The sequence below is a fragment of the Physella acuta genome, unplaced genomic scaffold (genome assembly GCF_028476545.2).
Source record: "Physella acuta isolate Inbredline_101_S28 unplaced genomic scaffold, ASM2847654v3 ptg000017l, whole genome shotgun sequence".
In the NCBI taxonomy this organism is placed as follows: Eukaryota; Metazoa; Mollusca; class Gastropoda; family Physidae; genus Physella; species Physella acuta.
Window position 1 is genome coordinate 4,037,657 of NW_026731537.1, and position 20,082 is coordinate 4,057,738.

General features: G+C 35.1%; 1 protein-coding gene across 2 annotated transcripts; it reads left to right on the top strand.

The window, feature by feature from the left end:
- Positions 1-7,241: 7,241 nt before the first annotated feature.
- LOC131938700 (uncharacterized) lies at positions 7,242-19,222 on the top strand. 2 transcript variants are annotated; one of them, XM_059296833.1, is made up of 5 exons: positions 7,242-7,321; positions 8,161-8,417; positions 12,488-12,728; positions 13,448-13,528; positions 19,158-19,222. In XM_059296833.1, exons 1-5 carry the CDS (start codon positions 7,276-7,278, stop codon positions 19,214-19,216), a joined length of 684 nt encoding a protein of 227 aa, XP_059152816.1. In that variant the 5' UTR covers positions 7,242-7,275; the 3' UTR covers positions 19,217-19,222. The 2 variants fall into 2 exon arrangements, with proteins under 2 accessions (XP_059152816.1, XP_059152824.1); XM_059296841.1 differs by having other exon boundaries at positions 12,491-12,728.
- Positions 19,223-20,082: the final 860 nt, after the last annotated feature.

Here is a 20,082-nt window from a genome sequence, read left to right on the forward strand (position 1 = left end):
GTCTGCAAGGTGACTAATGTATGCGCATTTAATGCTATGCTATAGTTAGGCAGCGCAAGGGAATTTTTTCTTTTACAAAAAGATATCGGCGAATAAGAAAAACAATTTTGTATCAAATTTGTCAAATTTTACCTGAGCTTTCTGGAACTTTTGCCGTCGTGTTAGCATCTGAAGAAAAATATTTGTTTAAAGAGTCATTTTGATGTCATTTCAAGTTTTGTCATCTTGATGTCATTTCAAGTCTGTGTTGTCATTTTAATGTCATTTCAAGTCTGTGTTAAAATTTCATGGTTTTCATCAAACGGTTTGATGATCGCCAGGAGAGTTTGAAATATGTCATATTATTTAAGACTTCTATAGTTACGAACATAATATGTATCAAACTTTTATCTGTTTTCTATTTAATGCTACATTTATTGAAGACTTACGGAAAATTATATAGCAGAAGTTTTGTGAGCAGCAGTAGTTGTGAAAGCTATTTAATAACCATGTAGGCCTAGTAGCAATTTCTTAAATTTCTAGTTGTGTTTTACAAGCTTTAATTTAACTTGCTTCCTCTGTCATCATGGATCAAAACTGGCGAGCGAAATTTCGACCACTCCTTAAAGACCAATTTCTATGAAACTCGGCAAGTGGGTGAAGATCCGGTTCACTAAACCGCAAACAAAGGTTGCATTCAAAGTTTCTTGGGTGGGGGAGGGGACACTGGTAAATGTATATATTTTCTATATCAATTATATTTCGATCCGGGTGGGGGGGGGGACCCCCAAAGAAATGAAGAAATTTTGCATGCAGACCACTTTTAAGACCACTTTTAAGACCACTTTTAAGATTAGACAAATAAATTAGGCAGTAATGTTCTTGCCAGACAGATAGATCAGAGGCGTAGCGATGGGGGGCAGGGGGGTACATATGTCCCCGGGCGCAGACCTTAGGGGGCGCATAAATGGGTTGTAAAAACTAAAGTTTGAGGGGGGAGGTGCAAATCCAAAGTTTGAGGGGGGGGGGGGTGCAAATTAAAAATTTGCTATTGTTGGGGGCGCCAAATTGAAAGTTTGTCCCCGGGCGCCGGGAAGGGTCGCTGCGCCTCTGAGATAGATAGACAGATAGAATAGTGAAACAGTTATATAGAATTCGTTTTTTCTTTTAATTAAGTATTAAAATACATAAAATAGCAACCTAAGCTTTTCTTTTTAGTTATTTAAACAGAAGACCTACTTCATTATTATATTTATATAACTTCATTAATTTTTCTCCTGTTTAGTGCATTATTGCATATAAGCTTGTTATTAAAACGTTTTTCATGAATTTTGTATTCTCTGATAGGACGGGCAGCGTAAGTAAGAGGTAAGTTACATTACTCGACTTACATCATTCAGAGCAAACAGGGGAGTTTTTCGATTACTTTAGTATTTTATTATTTTTTTCAAACCAGACAGTTCCGACGACGCGCTTTAACTTGTCTACCGCTAGATCTTAAACTGACTTGACATAAACAACACAGCTTTTCAAAACAAACTACACACTCAAGGGACATAACCAAGTTAAATATAACACAAGACATAACGTAACAGGGTGTTGGGTCCAATTCTCTATTTTATTTTTAATAATATATACACGATCCCAGAGAAAAAAAAATCTTAAGAGACTCACATGTGCAAGCATAAAATAACCAGAATATAACTAAAAGTACGGCAAATGATAGTAAAAATGATTAAGTTATATGTCGTGTCAAAGTTGAAAATGAAAAGTTAATTTAGTAGAATATCAAAAGTGTATCTGTTTTAAAATTTCTATAAAATGTTAGTACTGTCTGACTTAAAATCTAACATGCATAACTGTCTAGGTTATGTATTCAACAAAAATGAATCTTACTTTGCGCAGTTTTGCAACCATCTGGTAAGGTACTAAGTGCGGCGTTTATGAGTTTCTCCCACGTTATCTCACCAAATCCTGCAGTAGTGTTAAATTTTAACACTAACACCTCTAGAATCTCTCTTAATTAAAGAAAAAATTATAAGCTATTAAATTTTATCATTTATAACAAATTTTGAACATGTATAATTTAGTTTATATTAAATTAATATAAAAATATTTTGTAGCTAAAAGGAAGGGGAAAACTTTAGTTTTAAAAAAGGCTATTGGGATTATGAGCCATGTTTCTTATTATAAGCACTCTTTTTATAGTAAAACATATATGTTGTGTTGTCGTTTTAAAATCTAATGGTCGTTGCTTGTTTTTTTTTTTATCAAAACAATCGCAGTCGAATACGGTCACTAAATCTACCTGTTTTACTGTGTAATTTTGAATTTAGACACTCTTGCCACATAGTATTTCAGTCCCACATTTATTCTAAAATGCCTTTTATAAACTCCTAACTGTACAAATGTTAGTTTGTAAGGCGTACACGCTAAGTCTACGGATATTTTAATAGATATTCAAGATTTTTACTGACGGTTTATCTTTGCTGAGAATAATGTTTGATCGGGTGGATTATCGCGTCATTAAGAAAAGAATGGCTCACTATTGTTACAAGTTAAGAGTTCACACGGAATGTCTCATGGACAACTTCCCGAAAGACATTTGACATTTGGACTTGAGTCACATTGGGAAAAATGCCCGGCTCCCCAGGAGCACAATGTACACCATCTCGCCCAGTTTCCCACTCACCCAGTGTAAACGCCTCTAAAGGAACTCCGGTCTAGTTTCGTCGAAGATTTCGAAACAAACTCGCTGATAATCTGAAATCAAAGTAAAAATCTATTCCTAAAACTGTGTGACAAATCAATCTAATCAAAGCATCGACGACTCTACATGATGCAATAAGTGAAGGGAATAAATGTATAAATGTAAATAAATCACTGAGTACTACCTTTATAACAATATAAGACTATTGCCAGCTGGTAATAAAAACAGACAGACTTTATACTAAGTTATGTTTTGCTTGCAACTAGCGCTCTAAAGTTAAAATAATTTATTCTGTCCTGTTAGAAATTAGGTAGCTCTGTATTTTTACCGTAGGAGAATGAAAAAATATTATGGCTCAAATTCTGAAAAATTCTTACTTGTTCTGTCAAGCAATCAAAGTTGACCGCGCCTATGCCATAAAGATGGCTGCTGCAGAGGTATTCCACTGTTGATATAATTCAATATTGTTCGAACATTTAATTGAAGTTTATTTGGTTTAAAGAAAAATATTTTTGTTATATTGTAATGGGTTTACAAGCGGTTCGCGTCTTCTTCATCAAATCTTTCAAATGCGTTGTGTTAAAGTAATGTGTTATTAGCTTATTGCGCGTATGGTTTGATGAATAGGACCTACAAAACTAACTTATTGCGCGTATGGTTTGATTAATAGGACCTACAAAACTAACTTATTGCGCGTATGGTTTGATTAATAGGACCTACAAAACTAACTTATTGCGCGTATGGTTTGATGAAAAGGGCCTACAAAACTAACTTATTGCGCGTATGTACTGATCCATAGTGCCTACAAAACTAACTTATTGCGCGTATGGTTTGATGAATAGGGCCTACAAAACTAACTTATTGCGCGTATGTACTGATCCATAGTGCCTACAAAATTAACTTATTGCGAGTATGGTCTGAGCAATAGGGCCTACAAAACTAACTTATTGCGAGAGTAAAGTAAAGTAAACGTCACCTGTTTCTGTGACCTCGGCATATGTAGGGATAGTGTAGTCAGCTAGGCAGCCATCCAAACAGAATGAACTCAGAAAACATCCATTGATTTAAACCCGGAATCAAACTCGAGACTTTCGGGTTAGCATTCTAGCGGCCTACCGCGAGGCCTAACCGTATTTTTGTTGTGGTATTGATGTTTCGGTACGCGTACAATGACCACTTGGAAACACGCCATTTAGAAACTTTTTTATATTGGTTACATCAACAACACTAAACGCAAAGTATAAAAACACACGATCAACAAAATTACTTTAATTTCCTCCGGACCCCCCACCCCCCCTCCTACCCACTATCCCACTAGTTGTTAACTAGACAGGGAACTACGGATACTTAATGATAAGTCTAGACCAGATTATATATATATATATATATATATATATATATATATATATATATATATATATATATATATATATATATATATATATATTTATATATATAAATATATGTATATATATATATATATATATATATATATATATATATATATATATATATATATATATATATCAGGGGCCCCCAAAATATTTGAGCCCAAGCTTAATCCGACCCCGGACAAATATCGACGACTGATAAAAGCACACCGGAGGAAGCAATTAAAATAAAAAGCTTGTAAAATAAACGTGAACAACTAGACTCTAATACTTGGCGCGCATTTTAGGTAATTCCCTATAATTGACACACCAGCATTGCCTAGTTTGTTTGATTTCCATTATCAAGCGACAAGAAAAAATAACATTTTGAAAATTATTTTGCAATTTTTGTTTACTCATCGAAAATATTAATAAGAACAGATAGATGTACTGTAGAAAGGCGTGGAATTAAATTTTATAAACACAAAACTACTGTTTTAATGACAATTAAAATGAATTTCGAATGATTGGATCTTTTGTTTGAGAGTTTGCACATTAATATTCAGTGTTGGCAACCTTACGTCCCTTTGTTGTGTGTGTACACGTAATTCAACATCCTGCTAGGAACGCTAAGCAGTCTTGGGTTTAATTTAATGAAATCTTTGAAGAGATTTCTAACATCAAAGTAAAAAAACAACTAGTGTATACGTATATCAAGTAAGTCTGATATTCTTATCCATGAAAATTAATTTAATTTGGGTTATAATGTAAAATCGCCTTGATATTTTTAAAGACTATCTTATCTAGCTCTAGAACCTTGATGTAGATCTAGATCTAGATTTAGATCTAGGTCTAGATCAGAAGTAGCCTACTTAACCTGTTTGAAGTTACTAAATCCCACCAGCTTTATGTGCGCATTACCGAACCTTATAGAAAAATCTGGTTTTTTTTCACATTCAAAACACAGGTAGGCTTATATTTTAGCTCAAAATGAACAGTTTATCATCACTATGTTCAAAGAACAAAACCATTAGAATATGATATTGACACGACGGACCAACACAACAGTTATAAGCTCATTACTGGGGCAAGATATAGAAATAAGAATCTATTTTCATCACAGCAAGTATGTATACCCGTGCCTGTATACTTGCCGCTGACACGATTAGTGACGTATGTGCCTCTTTCGTTGGAGGGGGCGGGGGAAAGCGGTGGTAGACTTTCTGAAAGAAACTCTGGTGTTATCTCGCTCAGACGCACTTACTATGTCGCGCTGTCGAGTTTTGGAAATGTCCATGGGGGTCTGCCGCTGCTTCTATTGACCGCACAGGCGAAATCCGACCGGAAATTATGAGTGTGTCTATGTCTTTATCTCCGTCAAACTCCTGAGATTGACTCAACGAACCCCTGGGTTCGATCTAACCCAGGTTCAGAACCACTGATTTAGATTTAGTATCAATGAATATAGAATATAGAAATAGATACAGACATAGACTTCATCTAGAAGTAGATGTAGATCTAGATCTAGAACTAGATTAACATTTTTGACTTTAAAAAAAAAAATATCAAACTTTAATTAAAGTTTGGATTAACTAAGGAAGCGGTGTAGACGGTTCTAACAGCGTTATACCGTTATCATGTAATATGTTAGTGTAATATGTTGTATGTTAACGCTTCAAATAGTCGTCTTGGTCAATATAAAATATGACCCAAAAAAATAAGTTACTTTTTTTTTTGCTTGGTCAAAATAAAATATGACTAAATATAATGAATAATTACTGATTTGAGACTTTCTTGTAGACAACTTACTTGTCCACCTAGCAATACATATCGTTGTTAATTAATAAACCAAAACAAAATAAATAGCTGTGAACCTTCTGAATTTAAAATTTGGAGTCCCTAATCTACTGAGCTCTGAGTTTATAATCTGGGGTCCTGACCTACTGAGCTCTGAGTTTAAAATGTGGGACCCTGACCTAATTAAGTTTGAGTATAAAATAAGGGGTCCTGACCTACTGAGCTCTGAATTTAAAATGTTGGGCCCTGACCTACTGAGCTTTTTATTTTAAATGTGGGGCCCTGAATTACTGAGCTCTTTATTTAAAATGTGGGGCCTGTCCTATAAAGATCGTTGTATAAATTGTAGGGCCCTGATCTACTGAGCCCTGACTTTTAAATGTGAGGCCCTGACCTAATGAGCTCTGAGTTTAAAATGTGGGGCCCTGACCTACTGATCTGTCTTTGAAGGATTTAAACAAGTGCGACTTTATGGTACCCAGATCTTTGGGTACCCCATATAGTTTTTCCTTGAGTGGTGTGTATAGGGGCCAGTGTTTAGATAGCGCCTGGTTGTACAAGGGGTAGTCCTGAAGGACGTGCAATGTATTCTCCGTGACCATGCCACAAGGGCAAGTTTCGCTAGAACCAACGTTTATTTTTTATACATTATTGTGTTGTTTCAGTCTATGGTGACCTGTTCTGAGTCTGAAGATAATGAGTTGTTCTTTGTATGTTAATTTGTAAATTCCGTCACGATGAAGCCCACAAAAGCCAGCTGGTGGCTCCTCTATCCTTGATTGTGAAGCCATGGGCAAGGACCTGAAGTTTAAATCTACAGGCCCATATAGTAACAAAAAAACATTGTTGTCCTGCAGTGGAATTAGAGGGAGCTAACAAACTATTAGTTCTATTGCTTTCCTCCATCATAAAATTAAGCAGCGCCTGTCGGCATGTTATGCGCCATATGATATGGTCCGTTGACTCCGACTTTGGTATTCAAAGCGAATCCTTATATCTAAGGACCTCTTCCCAATCCGCCACCTGGCTACGCGCTTGGTTGTAGATGTCTCACCAAGTGAGCTGTCTCTAAAATGTGAGGCCCTAACCTATTCACCTTTTTATGAAAATCTGGAGCCCTAACCTACTCGGTGTACATTAAAATAAATGTGTTATTACAAGCAAATCATTTTTTGAACGAAAACAAACGATGAACTCCTGTTAATCTTTAGGTTAAAAGTGAAGCTATTGAACAACTGTATTTTTGTAATTGTATATTACTTGCATCATACAGCTTCCCTTAATACAACATAACATAGTATCAAAGCTCTTCTCCACTATATAATTAAAAGAGGCCCCTCCTCCTTTTCGCTTAAACTACATTGAACCTTTATAAATTTTCAGGATCCTATTTCAAAAAGTGTGAACCATCAGAAAAAAATGAATTGGAGACTATTGATATTGAGTCTGTGTTTTATTCTAATGGGTAAATACTATTATAAATAAATAAATAAGTATATATATATATATATATATATATATATATATATATATATATATATATATATATATATATAATGCATTCCTACTCCTAAGCTAAGTCCATATTTTAATAACTCCGCCTAAAAATACACGATTGGTAACGCGTTGATGAAACCTTTATAAAATGTTTTATCACCCTGAGTAGGACTAATTTGCAACAACGTGGCGGCTGGTACGCTAGAAAACATATACAATCAATGTGTTACAATTGGAGAAACTATCTCCACTAAAAAAAAAAAGAAAACAGGACGTTTTAATTGATGAGGGTAAGAAGGAACTGAGGTGGTAAAAGTTATAATTGCCTGTAGAACATTTGAAGCAAAACTGTAGTCTAAAGTATCCTCGATAATATAATATAAATATTAGATACATATTATCAATATATAATTATAATCCGTTTGAAGTATGACAAATAAATTATAATCTGTTAAAAATACATCTGTTAAAATTAGAGTAAGTTTGCAGAATTCCCTATCCACTATGTCATTTAAGAACACGTATAATGGTTTATTTCTTATATTGTGATGTTTCTTAATACTTTTTTAATACAGGTTATAAGCAAAATAGTTATGTTTTTTTTAAATTAATTATGCCTGTTTATTGAGAGATGAAAACAATCACAGCTAGCAACATTGTTAGTCCATTTTCTTGACTAAGATTTAATTATCCAAGCATTCAAATGTATCATTATACCTTAACCCTGATTCAAAAGTAATAATCAATTCTTTGTACCATCGACTTGTTAAAGTTGTGGCCTAATACATGACTCTTATAAAATAATAGACTTGGTTCAAGATGTACATCTGCTACCCACCTCGCAAGAATATCTCAACGAAAACGGCATGATAGCAACCATAGACGGCTATGTACCACGGTGTCCCGGTTGTGTCTTGTTTAAGACAGATGATCTCCTTATCTACGGCACCATGCACGTCCCAAAAGAAAGGCTTTATCTGTTAAATACTGGGCGATTTTACGTCGAACGTTGTGGTTATCCAGAGGATGATAAGTGTTCAGAATATAAACGGGATTGGTATCTGGTATGTAAAAATTGTTTTTATTTCCTTTCGATAATTTTTTAATAATTTTTGTTATAAGGAAATGCTTTTATTTTTTTAAAGAATTTAATTGATCAAATTTGATCCGATTCACATAATCCAACGTAACATTAAACATAAATCTTTACAAAAGTTATTTCAAAAAGCTAAATCCAAGTATCAATTTATTTCTAATTTTTGGAATGAAAATGTTTATTCAAACTTTACTTTTCGCTTCTACCTGACATAAACCTCAGCCAAAATCGTATTGGTAATATTTCCTAAATTGTTGATTACCAGGTAATTATTTGACGCGTGCTTTACGGAATGAAAGATACATTAAATCGAATAATTACCGTAAAGCTTCAAGTATGATGTCGAAATTCGATCGCAAATCATAGAGCTGGACGTGTGTATTTACTTTCGCCAAAAACCTGAAACTGACTCATCGAACACTTTGGTTCAATCGAACCTAGAATAAATACCACTGGAATAATGGAATTTTGAGGAAAATATTTATAAAACAGATATGGTCATAACGCAATGTGCTTTACTACACGTTCAACGATATTAGTGACAAAGCAAAGCAATAACTAAATAGCTAAAAATACGATACATTTAAAATAACATAGGCTACCAATACATATTAGAAAAACCAAATTATATAAATTATTAGTCAACACAACACCATAGTAAATGCACATACTGATTAAAAAAGTTAAATGATTCCGTTAAAAACAAGACTTTTCAATGGTATTTATGTTGTTTATTGAAGTAATTTTGGACGAGAAAACTGTTTACATTTCCTAGCGTACGTCTTAATACGTAGATCTATAGATCTGGATCGAATTTGAATGAAATAGTTCATTTCTTCATATTTTAAAATTGGAAGATGACGCCATTAGTTTTGTGTTCTTTCTGTAGCTAAAACATTGGCATGTGACGTTATTGTTTATTGCGTTTTTGTCAAAACAATAAACACTTTTCCGGTTGCATAATTAAAATGCGTTTCTACATTGGAATATGCCTTTATTTTTATTTTACTTCTTTAAATAAAAATCAGTTTATACATTTAAAACATAAACCATATTATTTACAACAAAAGTCAGTAACTTTATGCTCTCCATATATTGCTGAATTTACTGATCACATAACCTCAGAAATGTTGCACACACACAGAGAGAGAGAGAGAGAGAGAGAGAGAGAGAGAGAGAGAGAGGAGTGCACACGTGGTATTTTATATATTAGGATTCTATTTTTTGTAAAAAGCGGGTTTGATCTCCGCTAAACTTTCTCAAATATTCTTGGATAAAAGTAATACAAAGTATAGAGGAAGTATTTTAATCGTGCAAAAAAAAAATCCCTCAGTCGGAAAAACATAGTTTTGCAATTGTGTCCGTAAGTCTGTGTGTATGTGTGTATTTGTGTGTGTATGTGTGTCTGTGAACACGATAAATTGAGAACAGTTACAGCTAGGTTGATGAAATTTAGTATATAAGTATTATATCAAATTCGTAGCTCTGTATCAACTTTTCATCGGTTTCAGGTAAATGGAAGTGGAACTTATTCTACTTTCAATTTTTCAAAAGCCTATAACTTAAGTACTGTTTCAGATAGATAAATGAACTTTCACAATTAAGAAAACAATCTACTTCTCTGCCTTCTCTCAAATTTTGAGTAATGCCGTAGAGCGGAAGTAGTAATTTACGCTATATCCGATTTCTCAAAAAAACGCATGTGAATTTATAAATTGCTAGCTGTCCCGGACAGGCCTTCCACTGGCCTTTGTCAAAAACCTATCTGTAAAGGACCATGACTTGTGTCTTTAGTAATCAGCATATACCCGGCATTGCCCACGCTAACTACAGCCAACCAAAACCAAAATTAAAAAACATAATACAAACGCAAACACAAATGCAAACCCAATCCCAAACCCAACCACAAACGCAAACACAAAGAAAACACAAACGCAAATGAAAAAGCAAACAAAAACAAACCAAATCCAAGCGCAAATACAAACCCAAATAAACCGGTAGTGATCTCCCCTAAACTTTCTCGAATATTCTTATATAAAATAAACAGGGGATGGTAACTGGGGATATAGTTATGATCTTTAATCCATTTTAAATACTGAAACTTTTAAAAATAGAATAGAATCTCAGTAAAAAACAATTGCGCACCTAGCGAACGCCTAATAAAGGTGTGTATAATAGTGCGCAATAGTATTAGTACTTTATAAATTTACATTAGTTTTTTGAGAAATCGGAAGTAGCGTAAAGTACTACTTCCGGTCAACGGAAATTACTCAAAATTTAACAGAAGGTAGAGAATTAGATCTTTTACTTACATGTGAAATTTCATTTATCTATCTGAAATAGTACTCAAGTTATAGGCTTTTGAAAAATTCAAAGTAGAAAAAGTACCACTTCCGGTTATCCGAAATCGCTCAAAAGTTGATACGGATCTACGATTTTGATATAATACTTGTATATGAAATTTCATCAACCTAGCTGTAACGGTACTCAAGTTATCGTGTTTACACACGGACACACACACACACACACACACACGGACACACAGACATACGGACAAGATTGCAAAATTATGTTTTTCCGTATCAGTGAGATGTAAAACGTCGAGATTTGCAAAAATCTCGATTTTTTTTTTTTTGCACGATTACAAAACTTTCTCTATACTTCGTATATACGAGAAAGTAAAAAGGTATGCACTATGGTGAGGTAAAAAAAAAAAGAAAACGTTCATCAAAAACAAATTCCCCTTAGTGCGCCAAAAAAGACACAACGAATTCCACTATCCACTGTGTGCGCAAAATAAGACACAAATAATAAACTGCTGGAATTCCCGTTCTCAAATAATTAAAATCAAATTTAATAATTAGCAAACAGTACGTTCAGTTTATAAAATAAATGTAAGGCAATATTTAAAATACCTACCACATTGCACTTGATCAATCCACGCTAATTATTTTTTTCTCCCAAAACCAAGAGAAAGTGATAAAAACTAACCCCCCCCCCCCCCTTCCCGTTGTAATGTTTTTTTTATATAGGAAAGTAATTGTGTTTTCCTAATTTATCAAGGGATGTAATGAATGCTAATGAACAAAATCTAAATAATTTTAGGCACAATTAGAATTTTTATGAGAGGTGATACATTTCCTAAACAATTTGTTTGATGGACATGCCGGCAATTATCACTATAAGTTTGAAAAAATGAGAATTGTTTTACAACACCTTTAATATTAATTTTTAAAATCATTAATTTAGACGATGAGCACTTTAGACGCACAACACTATGACGACGAAGTCAATTTTTTCGTATATCTTTTTTGAATCCGCAGTCCCCCTCTATATACAGAATTGAATTTTCTCGGCATATACATGTGTCCGTTTGAATTTATATTTTCTTAATCACAAAAAAATAAAAATAAATTAGACTAACAATATTCTGCAGTATTATACACATATAGTTTGGTGTTCACTTTGTGCGCGATTCTTTTATCTACAAGATTCTATTCTATTTTAAAAAGTGTAAGCAATTTAAAATGGCTTAAATAGCATGTCTATATCCCGAGTTGCGATCCCCCGTAGTGTTATATAAGAATATTCAAGAAAGTTTAGGGGAGATCACTTCCGGTTTTTTTTTTAAATATGAGATATATTTCATTTATCGGTCTGAAACAGTACTCAAGTTATATGCTTTTGAAAAATTGATAGTTGAATACGTTCCACTTCCGCTTATCGGAAATAGCTCAAAAGTTGATACAGAACTACAAATTTGTTATAACACTTGTATACAAAATTTCATCAACCTAGCCGTAAGTGTACTCAAGTTATCGTGTTTGCAGACACACATACACACGCATACACACATACACACATACACATACAGAGAGACATACAGACAAGATTGCAAAACTATGTTTTTTTTCCGACTCATGGAGGTTTAAAACGTCGAGATTTGAAAAATCTTGATTTTTTTTTGCTCGATTACAATACTTTCTCTATACTCTGTATACGAGAAAGTAATGAAATGTTTCACATCTATATTTATAGCAGTGCGCTTATTTTGATGAATTTTCGAGAGGATGCAACGCAACAAGAAGAAAGTACAATCAAGACTGTTGGTGCGATGACAGCACCCCTAAACGCTGGTATGCACTTATTCGCAGCCACTGGTTCAAACGGGAAGACACGGCGTTTCGGTTTGTTTTTGACCCGGCTCCTCGGATTGATACTCACGCGGACAGGGCTCCGTTTGAAAGGAACAACAGTTTATTTATACCCGAGCTTATCGGTAGGTCAATGTTAATGGAAATCCCTAGCTCGGCTCCGTCAGTGACCATCTCCTTTCCAAACGTTTCGCGTGTTTTAGTGCCAGAATTTAAGTGAATGTGCGTGATGAATGACTGTGATAATTCAGTGGAGGATCTAAATGTTTGTGTGTGTGTGTGTTTGTGTGCGGGTGGGGGGGGGGGGGGGCTGGCAGTTAAAAGGGTTCAAAATCAGACAGTAAAAAAGTAAAAAATGATATCTCAAATGATATGTTTATGTTTATGTTTATGTTTATGTTTATGTTTATGTTTATGTTTATGTTTATGTTTATGTTTATGTTTATGTTTATGTTTATGTTTATGTTTATGTTTATGTTTATGTTTATGTTTATGTTTATGTTTATGTTTATGTTTATGTTTATGTTTATGTTTATGTTTATGTTTATGTTTATGTTTATGTTTATGTTTATGTTTATGTTTATGTTTATGTTTATGTTTATGTTTATGTTTATGTTTATGTTTGTGTTTGTGTTTGTGGTTGTGGTTGTGGTTGTGGTTGTGTTGGTGTTGGTGTTGGTGTTGGTGTTGGTGTCTGTGTCTGTGTCTGTGTTTGTGTTTACGCCTACGCCTGTCTGTCTGTCTGTCTGTCTGTCTGTCTGTCTGTGCGTGCGTGCGTGCTTGCGTGTATGTGTGTGTGTGTGAAAATATATATATAATATAATGTATATTCTTTTATGTAAAGAGCGTGGCCATATTGTCTTAAGGCGCCCTCCGGTATTTGGTATTTTCAAATCCACTAGCGGATCTGGGTTCTTGAGTCCAGGTACGTACTTAACTTTCCATACTTTTCCTTATACCAGCATATTTAGCTGCTTTCTTTAACAGCCATAGTTCAATCCAGTGTTTCTTCCAGACTTTTTTCTCCGGGGGGGGGGGGGGGCACTTGAAATCTTCGAGGGGGGGAGGGGCGGTAAACTTTCTTCGGGGGGGGGGGGGGGGCGGACACTGTTAAAAGTATATATTTTCTATATAAATTAATATAAGTTTCATTTCGTTAGAGGGGGGGGGGAGGGAGGCGGTAGAATTTTTCGGGGGTCTTTGCCCCCCCCCCACCCCCCGAAGAGATGCTTGGAAGAAACTCTGGTTCAATCAATATGGTTACGGTTAGAGCAAGTTTAACTTTGTATGGTTTTTTCTAGGGTCATGTTTAGTTCAGAGCTGTTTCTAAAGTTAGAGATAAGATTAGATTGGAACAGTTGTAGTGTTAGGTTTACGCTTAAGCTAACGTTAGCTTAGAACTGTATGTAGTGTTAGAGTTCGGATTGTGGTTTGTTTTTGCTTATAACTGTCTGTTTTACTAGGTTAGGGTTAAGATTAGCGTTGGCTTTGGGGCTGTGTGTAAGGTTTGAGTCATGGTTGAGGCTTGCGTTTGTATTAGAGCTGTTTTAGGTTTAGGATTAGTTTAAGCCGTTTTTACAAGCTATTATTTAACTCACTTCCTCTGTCGTCAGTCTAGATCAAAACGCCCGAGCGAAATTTCGGACACTTCTAACTGACAATTTTTTTTTTCAACTTTGAATTGTCATGTTTGGTGTGATGTCCTATTCCCATGACAGCAATTCGTGTTTGGTGTGATGTCCTATTCCCATGACAGCAATTCGTGTTTGGTGTGATGTCCTATTCCCATGACAGCAATTCGTGTTTGGTGTGATGTCCTATTCCCAGGACAGCAATTCGTGTTTGGTGTGATGTCCTATTCCCATGACAGCAATTGTCATGTTTGGTGTGATGTCCTATTCCTATGACAACAATTCGTGTTTGGTGTGATGTCCTATTCCCATGACAGCAATTCGTGTTTGGTGTTGTGTCCTATTCCCATGACAGCAATTCGTGTTTGGTGTGATGTCCTATTCCCATGACAGCAATTCGTGTTTGGTGTGATATCCTATTCCCATCACAGCAGTTCGTGTTTGGTGTAATGTCCTATTCCTATGACAGCAATTGTCATGTTTGGTGTGATATCCTATTCCCATCACAGCAGTTCGTGTATGGTGTGATGTCCTATTCCCATGACAGCAATTGTCATGTTTGGTGTGATGTCCTATTCCCATGACAGCAATTCGTGTTTGGTGTGATGTCCTATTCCCATGAAAGCAATTCGTGTTTGGTGTAATGTCCTATTCCCATGACAGCAATTCGTGTATGGTGTGATGTCCTATTCCCATGACAGCAATTCGTGTTTGGTGTGATGTCCTATTCCCATGACAGCAATTCGTGTATGGTGTGATGTCCTATTCCCATCACAGCAGTTCGTGTTTGGTGTAATGTCCTATTCCTATGACAGCAATTGTCATGTTTGGTGTGATGTCCTATTCCCATGACAGCAATTCGTGTTTGGTGTGATGTCCTATTCCCATGACAGCAATTCGTGTATGGTGTGATGTCCTATTCCCATGACAGCAATTCGTGTTTGGTGTGATGTCCTATTCCCATGACAGCAATTCGTGTTTGGTGTGATGTCCTATTCCCATGACAGCAATTCGTGTTTGGTGTGATGTCCTATTCCCAGGACAGCAATTCGTGTTTGGTGTGATGTCCTATTCCCATCACAGCAGTTCGTGTTTGGTGTAATGTCCTATTCCTATGACAGCAATTGTCATGTTTGGTGTGATGTCCTATTCCCATGACAGCAATTGTCATGTTTGGTGTGATGTCCTATTCCCATGACAGCAATTGTCATGTTTGGTGTGATGTCCTATTCCCATGACAGCAATTGTCATGTTTGGTGTGATGTCCTATTCCCATGACAGCAATTGTCATGTTTGGTGTGATGTCCTATTCCTATGTCAGCAATTCGTGTTTGGTGTGATGTCCTATTCCCATGAAAGCAGTTCGTGTTTGGTGTGATGTCCTATTCCTATGTCAGCAATTCGTGTTTGGTGTGATGTCCTATTCCCATGACAGCAATTGTCATGTTTGGTGTGATGTCCTATTCCTATGTCAGCAATTCGTGTTTGGTGTGATGTCCTATTCCCATGACAGCAATTGTCATGTTTGGTGTGATGTCCTATTCCTATGTCAGCAATTCGTGTTTGGTGTGATGTCCTATTCCCATGACAGCAATTCGTGTTTGGTGTGATGTCCTATTCCCATGACAGCAATTGTCATGTTTGGTGTGATGTCCTATTCCTATGTCAGCAATTCGTGTTTGGTGTGATGTCCTATTCCCATGACAGCAATTCGTGTTTGGTGTGATATCCTATTCCCATCACAGCAGTTCGTGTTTGGTGTAATGTCCTATTCCTATGACAGCAATTGTCATGTTTGGTGTGATATCCTATTCCCATCACAGCAGTTCGTGTATGGTGTGATGTCCTATTCACATGACAGCAATTCGTGTTTGGTGTGATGTCCTATTCCCATGACAGCAATTGTCATGTTTGGTGTGATGTCCTATTCCCATGACAGCAATTCGTGTTTGGTGTGATGTCCTATTCCCATGAAAGCAATTCGTGTTTGGTGTAATGTCCTATTCCTATGACAGCAATTGTCATGTTTGGTGTGATGTCCTATTCCCATGACAGCAATTCGTGTATGGTGTGATGTCCTATTCCCATGACAGAAATTCGTGTTTGGTGTGATGTCCTATTCCCATGACAGCAATTCGTGTATGGTGTGATGTCCTATTCCCATGACAGCAATTCGTGTTTGGTGTGATGTCCTATTCCCATGACAGCAATTCGTGTATGGTGTGATGTCCTATTCCCATCACAGCAGTTCGTGTTTGGTGTAATGTCCTATTCCTATGACAGCAATTGTCATGTTTGGTGTGATGTCCTATTCCCATGACAGCAATTCGTGTTTGGTGTGATGTCCTATTCCCATGACAGCAATTCGTGTATGGTGTGATGTCCTATTCCCATGACAGCAATTCGTGTTTGGTGTGATGTCCTATTCCCATGACAGCACTTCGTGTTTGGTGTGATGTCCTATTCCCATGACAGCAATTCGTGTTTGGTGTGATTTCCTATCCCCATGACAGCAATTCGTTTTTGGTGTGATGTCCTATTCCCTTGACAGCAATTCGTGTTTGGTGTGATGTCCTATTCCCATGCCAGCAATTTGTTTTTGGTTTTTTGTCCTATTCCCATGACAGCAATTATCGTGTTTGGTGTGATGTCCTAGTCCCGTGACAGCAATTCGTGTTTAGTGTGATGTCGTATTCCCATGACATCAATTCCTGTTAGGTGTGATGTCCTATTCCCATGACAGCAATTGTCATGTTTTGTGTGATGTCCTATTCCCATGAAAGCAATTGTCATGTTTGGTGTGATGTCCTATTCCCATGACAGCAATTCGTGTTTGGTGTGATGTCCTATTCCCATGACAGCAATTCGTGTTTGGTGTGATGTCCTATTCCCATGACAGCAACTCTTGTTTGGTGTGATGTCCTATTCCCAGGACAGCAACTCTTGTTTGGCGTGATGTCCTATTCCCATGACAGCAATTCGTGTTTAGTGTGATGTCGTATTCCCATGACATCAATTCCTGTTAGGTGTGATGTCCTATTCCCATGACAGCAATTGTCATGTTTTGTGTGATGTCCTATTCCCATGAAAGCAATTGTCATGTTTGGTGTTGTATCCTATTCCCATGACAGCAATTCGTGTTTGGTGTGATGTCATATTCCCATGACAGCAATTCGTGTTTGGTGTGATGTCCTATTCCCATGACAGCAATTCGTGTTTGGTGTGATGTCATATTCCCATGCTGTCCTTTTGTCTCACCAGTAATTACAGTCCACTCCCCCCCCCCCACGTTTAAAATATATTGTTACCAACGAGGCCAATTGCTTACATTTCAAATGAAGCGGGAATAGTCTCCCCTAAACTCTCTGGTATATTCTAAATAGCACTACGGGGGATGTATCTTCTATTTTTAAAAGTTTTAGTAAACAAAAATCATGTCTATATTCCGAGTTGCCATCCCACGTAGTGTTATATTAGAACATTCGAGAAAGTTTAGGGGAGATCACACCCGGTTTATTTGTTGTTGCTGTTAATTTTTTTTAAACTTAATTATTTCTAAGGAATAGAATTTAGTAGAAAAAAATGTGCAACAAATGAACGCAAACAAATAATTAAAATAATCAGTGGCGTAGCGAGGTCGGGTGTCAACCCGTGCGGCACCTGATGTTGTCATGCTGACACCCCCCCCCCCGTAAGAAAAAAAAAAAAATATATATATATATATATATATATATATATATATATATATATATATATATATATATATATATATATATATACCCCATACATGGATTAACATATATCTTATTACGATTCTCAACCAAACGTTTTTCTCAGGTATATATATTGCAACGTTGAGTTGATGTAACTTCTCCCCTTTCGTCGCCCCCACGGTGATAGCTTTAAACTGTGCTCAGATAATACTAACTATTTGTAACTATATTCGGTATTAAATTAAGCTGGATGTTGCATATTTTCTTTATCATTAGCAGGTTTACGTCATAGTGTCACCCCTACCTCCCCTCCTCCACCCGTGTCGGGATTTGTCCGCTTTTCTCTTAAAAGACTATTTATTCACTTTAATTAATCATTTAATTAAGTGAAATTATCATTTTTCTGTATATATTTTGCTATTTTTTGCCTTGGTGTCACCCCCTTAAATGGTGTCACCCGGTGTGGACCGCAACCCCCGCCCCCCACTAGCTACGCCTCTGAAAATAATACTGAAGAAAATATTGATTCCGTTTTAAAAAGTTAATGAAACATTTAATTAAGTCACATTTTTGTCACAGTGAATCGATTCTTTATCAACGTGAAAAGTTTGACAGAAATCGATCTGGTAGAAGTGAATTTTTTTTTTTTTTGCTAAATTAAAAAATAGCGAAAAGTATTATTTCTATTCACCGGAAATCAACCAAAAAATGGAAGAATCAAGCGATTTAGATCGTATAAATATGTATTAAAATTTTTGGTAATTGCTTAAAAATTAATTTAAAAATTACCAATTTGATATTATACTAGTAAATGATATTTTTCTAATCCTAATGAAACGCTACTCAAGTGCTATATCGTTTACACACACTCAGATATAAACACAAAATTGCAAAGCCAAGTTTGTCCAAACTTTTTTTCCCCCTATATTTACACAAGCTATTCATTTGAGAAATACAATCAAACCAGAGTGTTATTATGTTTCCAACACAGACTTTCTGCTGGAAATAATTATACTTAAACTGTTTTTTTTTGTGCTGTAAGATTATCCTGAGCTCATATGTGTATGTGTGTCCGTGTGTGTATGTTAAAAGATAGATATATGTGTATTGCGTGCGTGTGTGTTTATGTGTGTTTTGTACCTATATTTGTATGTTACTTAATTTGCGAATTACAATATAAACCAGAATTTTATTATATTTTTCGAAACAGACGTTCTACTGGAAATGATGTTACTTACACTGGCCTTTTGCGCTGTAAGATTACCCTGAGCTCGTACACCAATTTTTCCAATTGATGTATATATATATATATATATATATATATATATATATATATATATATATATATATATATATATATATATATATATATATATACATGTTTAAAGATAAGTGTCGGTGTATGTGCGTGCGTGTGTTTATGTGTTTATATGTGTATATTTGTGTGTGTGTGTGTGTTAACTTTTATCTTGAATTTTTTAACCTTGTTTTTACATTTATTTATACACCAATTTTTTAAACGCTTAAAAGCTTGTAAACATTTTATATTTTAAAAAAAATCATCATCTAATTTCAACCTTTATTCTTGTTAAAATGAATATCATCTTTCTAGAAACCATAAATTAATTACTTAAATTAGCGATATCTGGTCAAGGGAATTTGTTTTTTTAATTCTTATGGTTTTTACAGGAAAATATGTGTGCCAACTTTTAAAAATACATTTTAAGAAATAATTTATTAAGGCGATAGATGTCTGATTTTTTAAATTTAAAAACATTTTACTTTAAATAAAAATGTGTCTTCGTTAAGAAAATTAAATTAAATATTTTTATAAATGATATTTGACTTACTTTTAGTGTTTTCAATTTTAAATCTTTTACTTTTTAAAATTATGTATCTTGTTACAAGAATTGTGATCGGTTATGGACTGAATAGCAAACTTGTCAATTTTTTTAAAAATGTATCTGTTGACATGGTTTTATTTTGAAAACATTTAATTAAATATTTCTTTCCAAATATTGACTTAATAATTGAAAAATTTGAATTGAATGCAAAACTAATAGATACTTGATTTTAAAAAAGTATATTTTTTAAACTCTTCTTAAATGTATCTGTTGACGTGGTTTTATTTTAAA

Excerpts from the sequence above, each read along its gene's own strand:
- LOC131938700 (XM_059296833.1), top strand. The coding sequence starts at position 7,276 with ATGAATTGGAGACTATTGATATTGAGTCTGTGTTTTATTCTAATGG. Across the intron at positions 8,418-12,487 it reads ATAAACGGGATTGGTATCTG|CAGTGCGCTTATTTTGATGA; the intron begins GTATGTAAAAAT and ends CTATATTTATAG. Across the intron at positions 12,729-13,447 it reads ATTTATACCCGAGCTTATCG|AGCGTGGCCATATTGTCTTA; the intron begins GTAGGTCAATGT and ends TTTTATGTAAAG.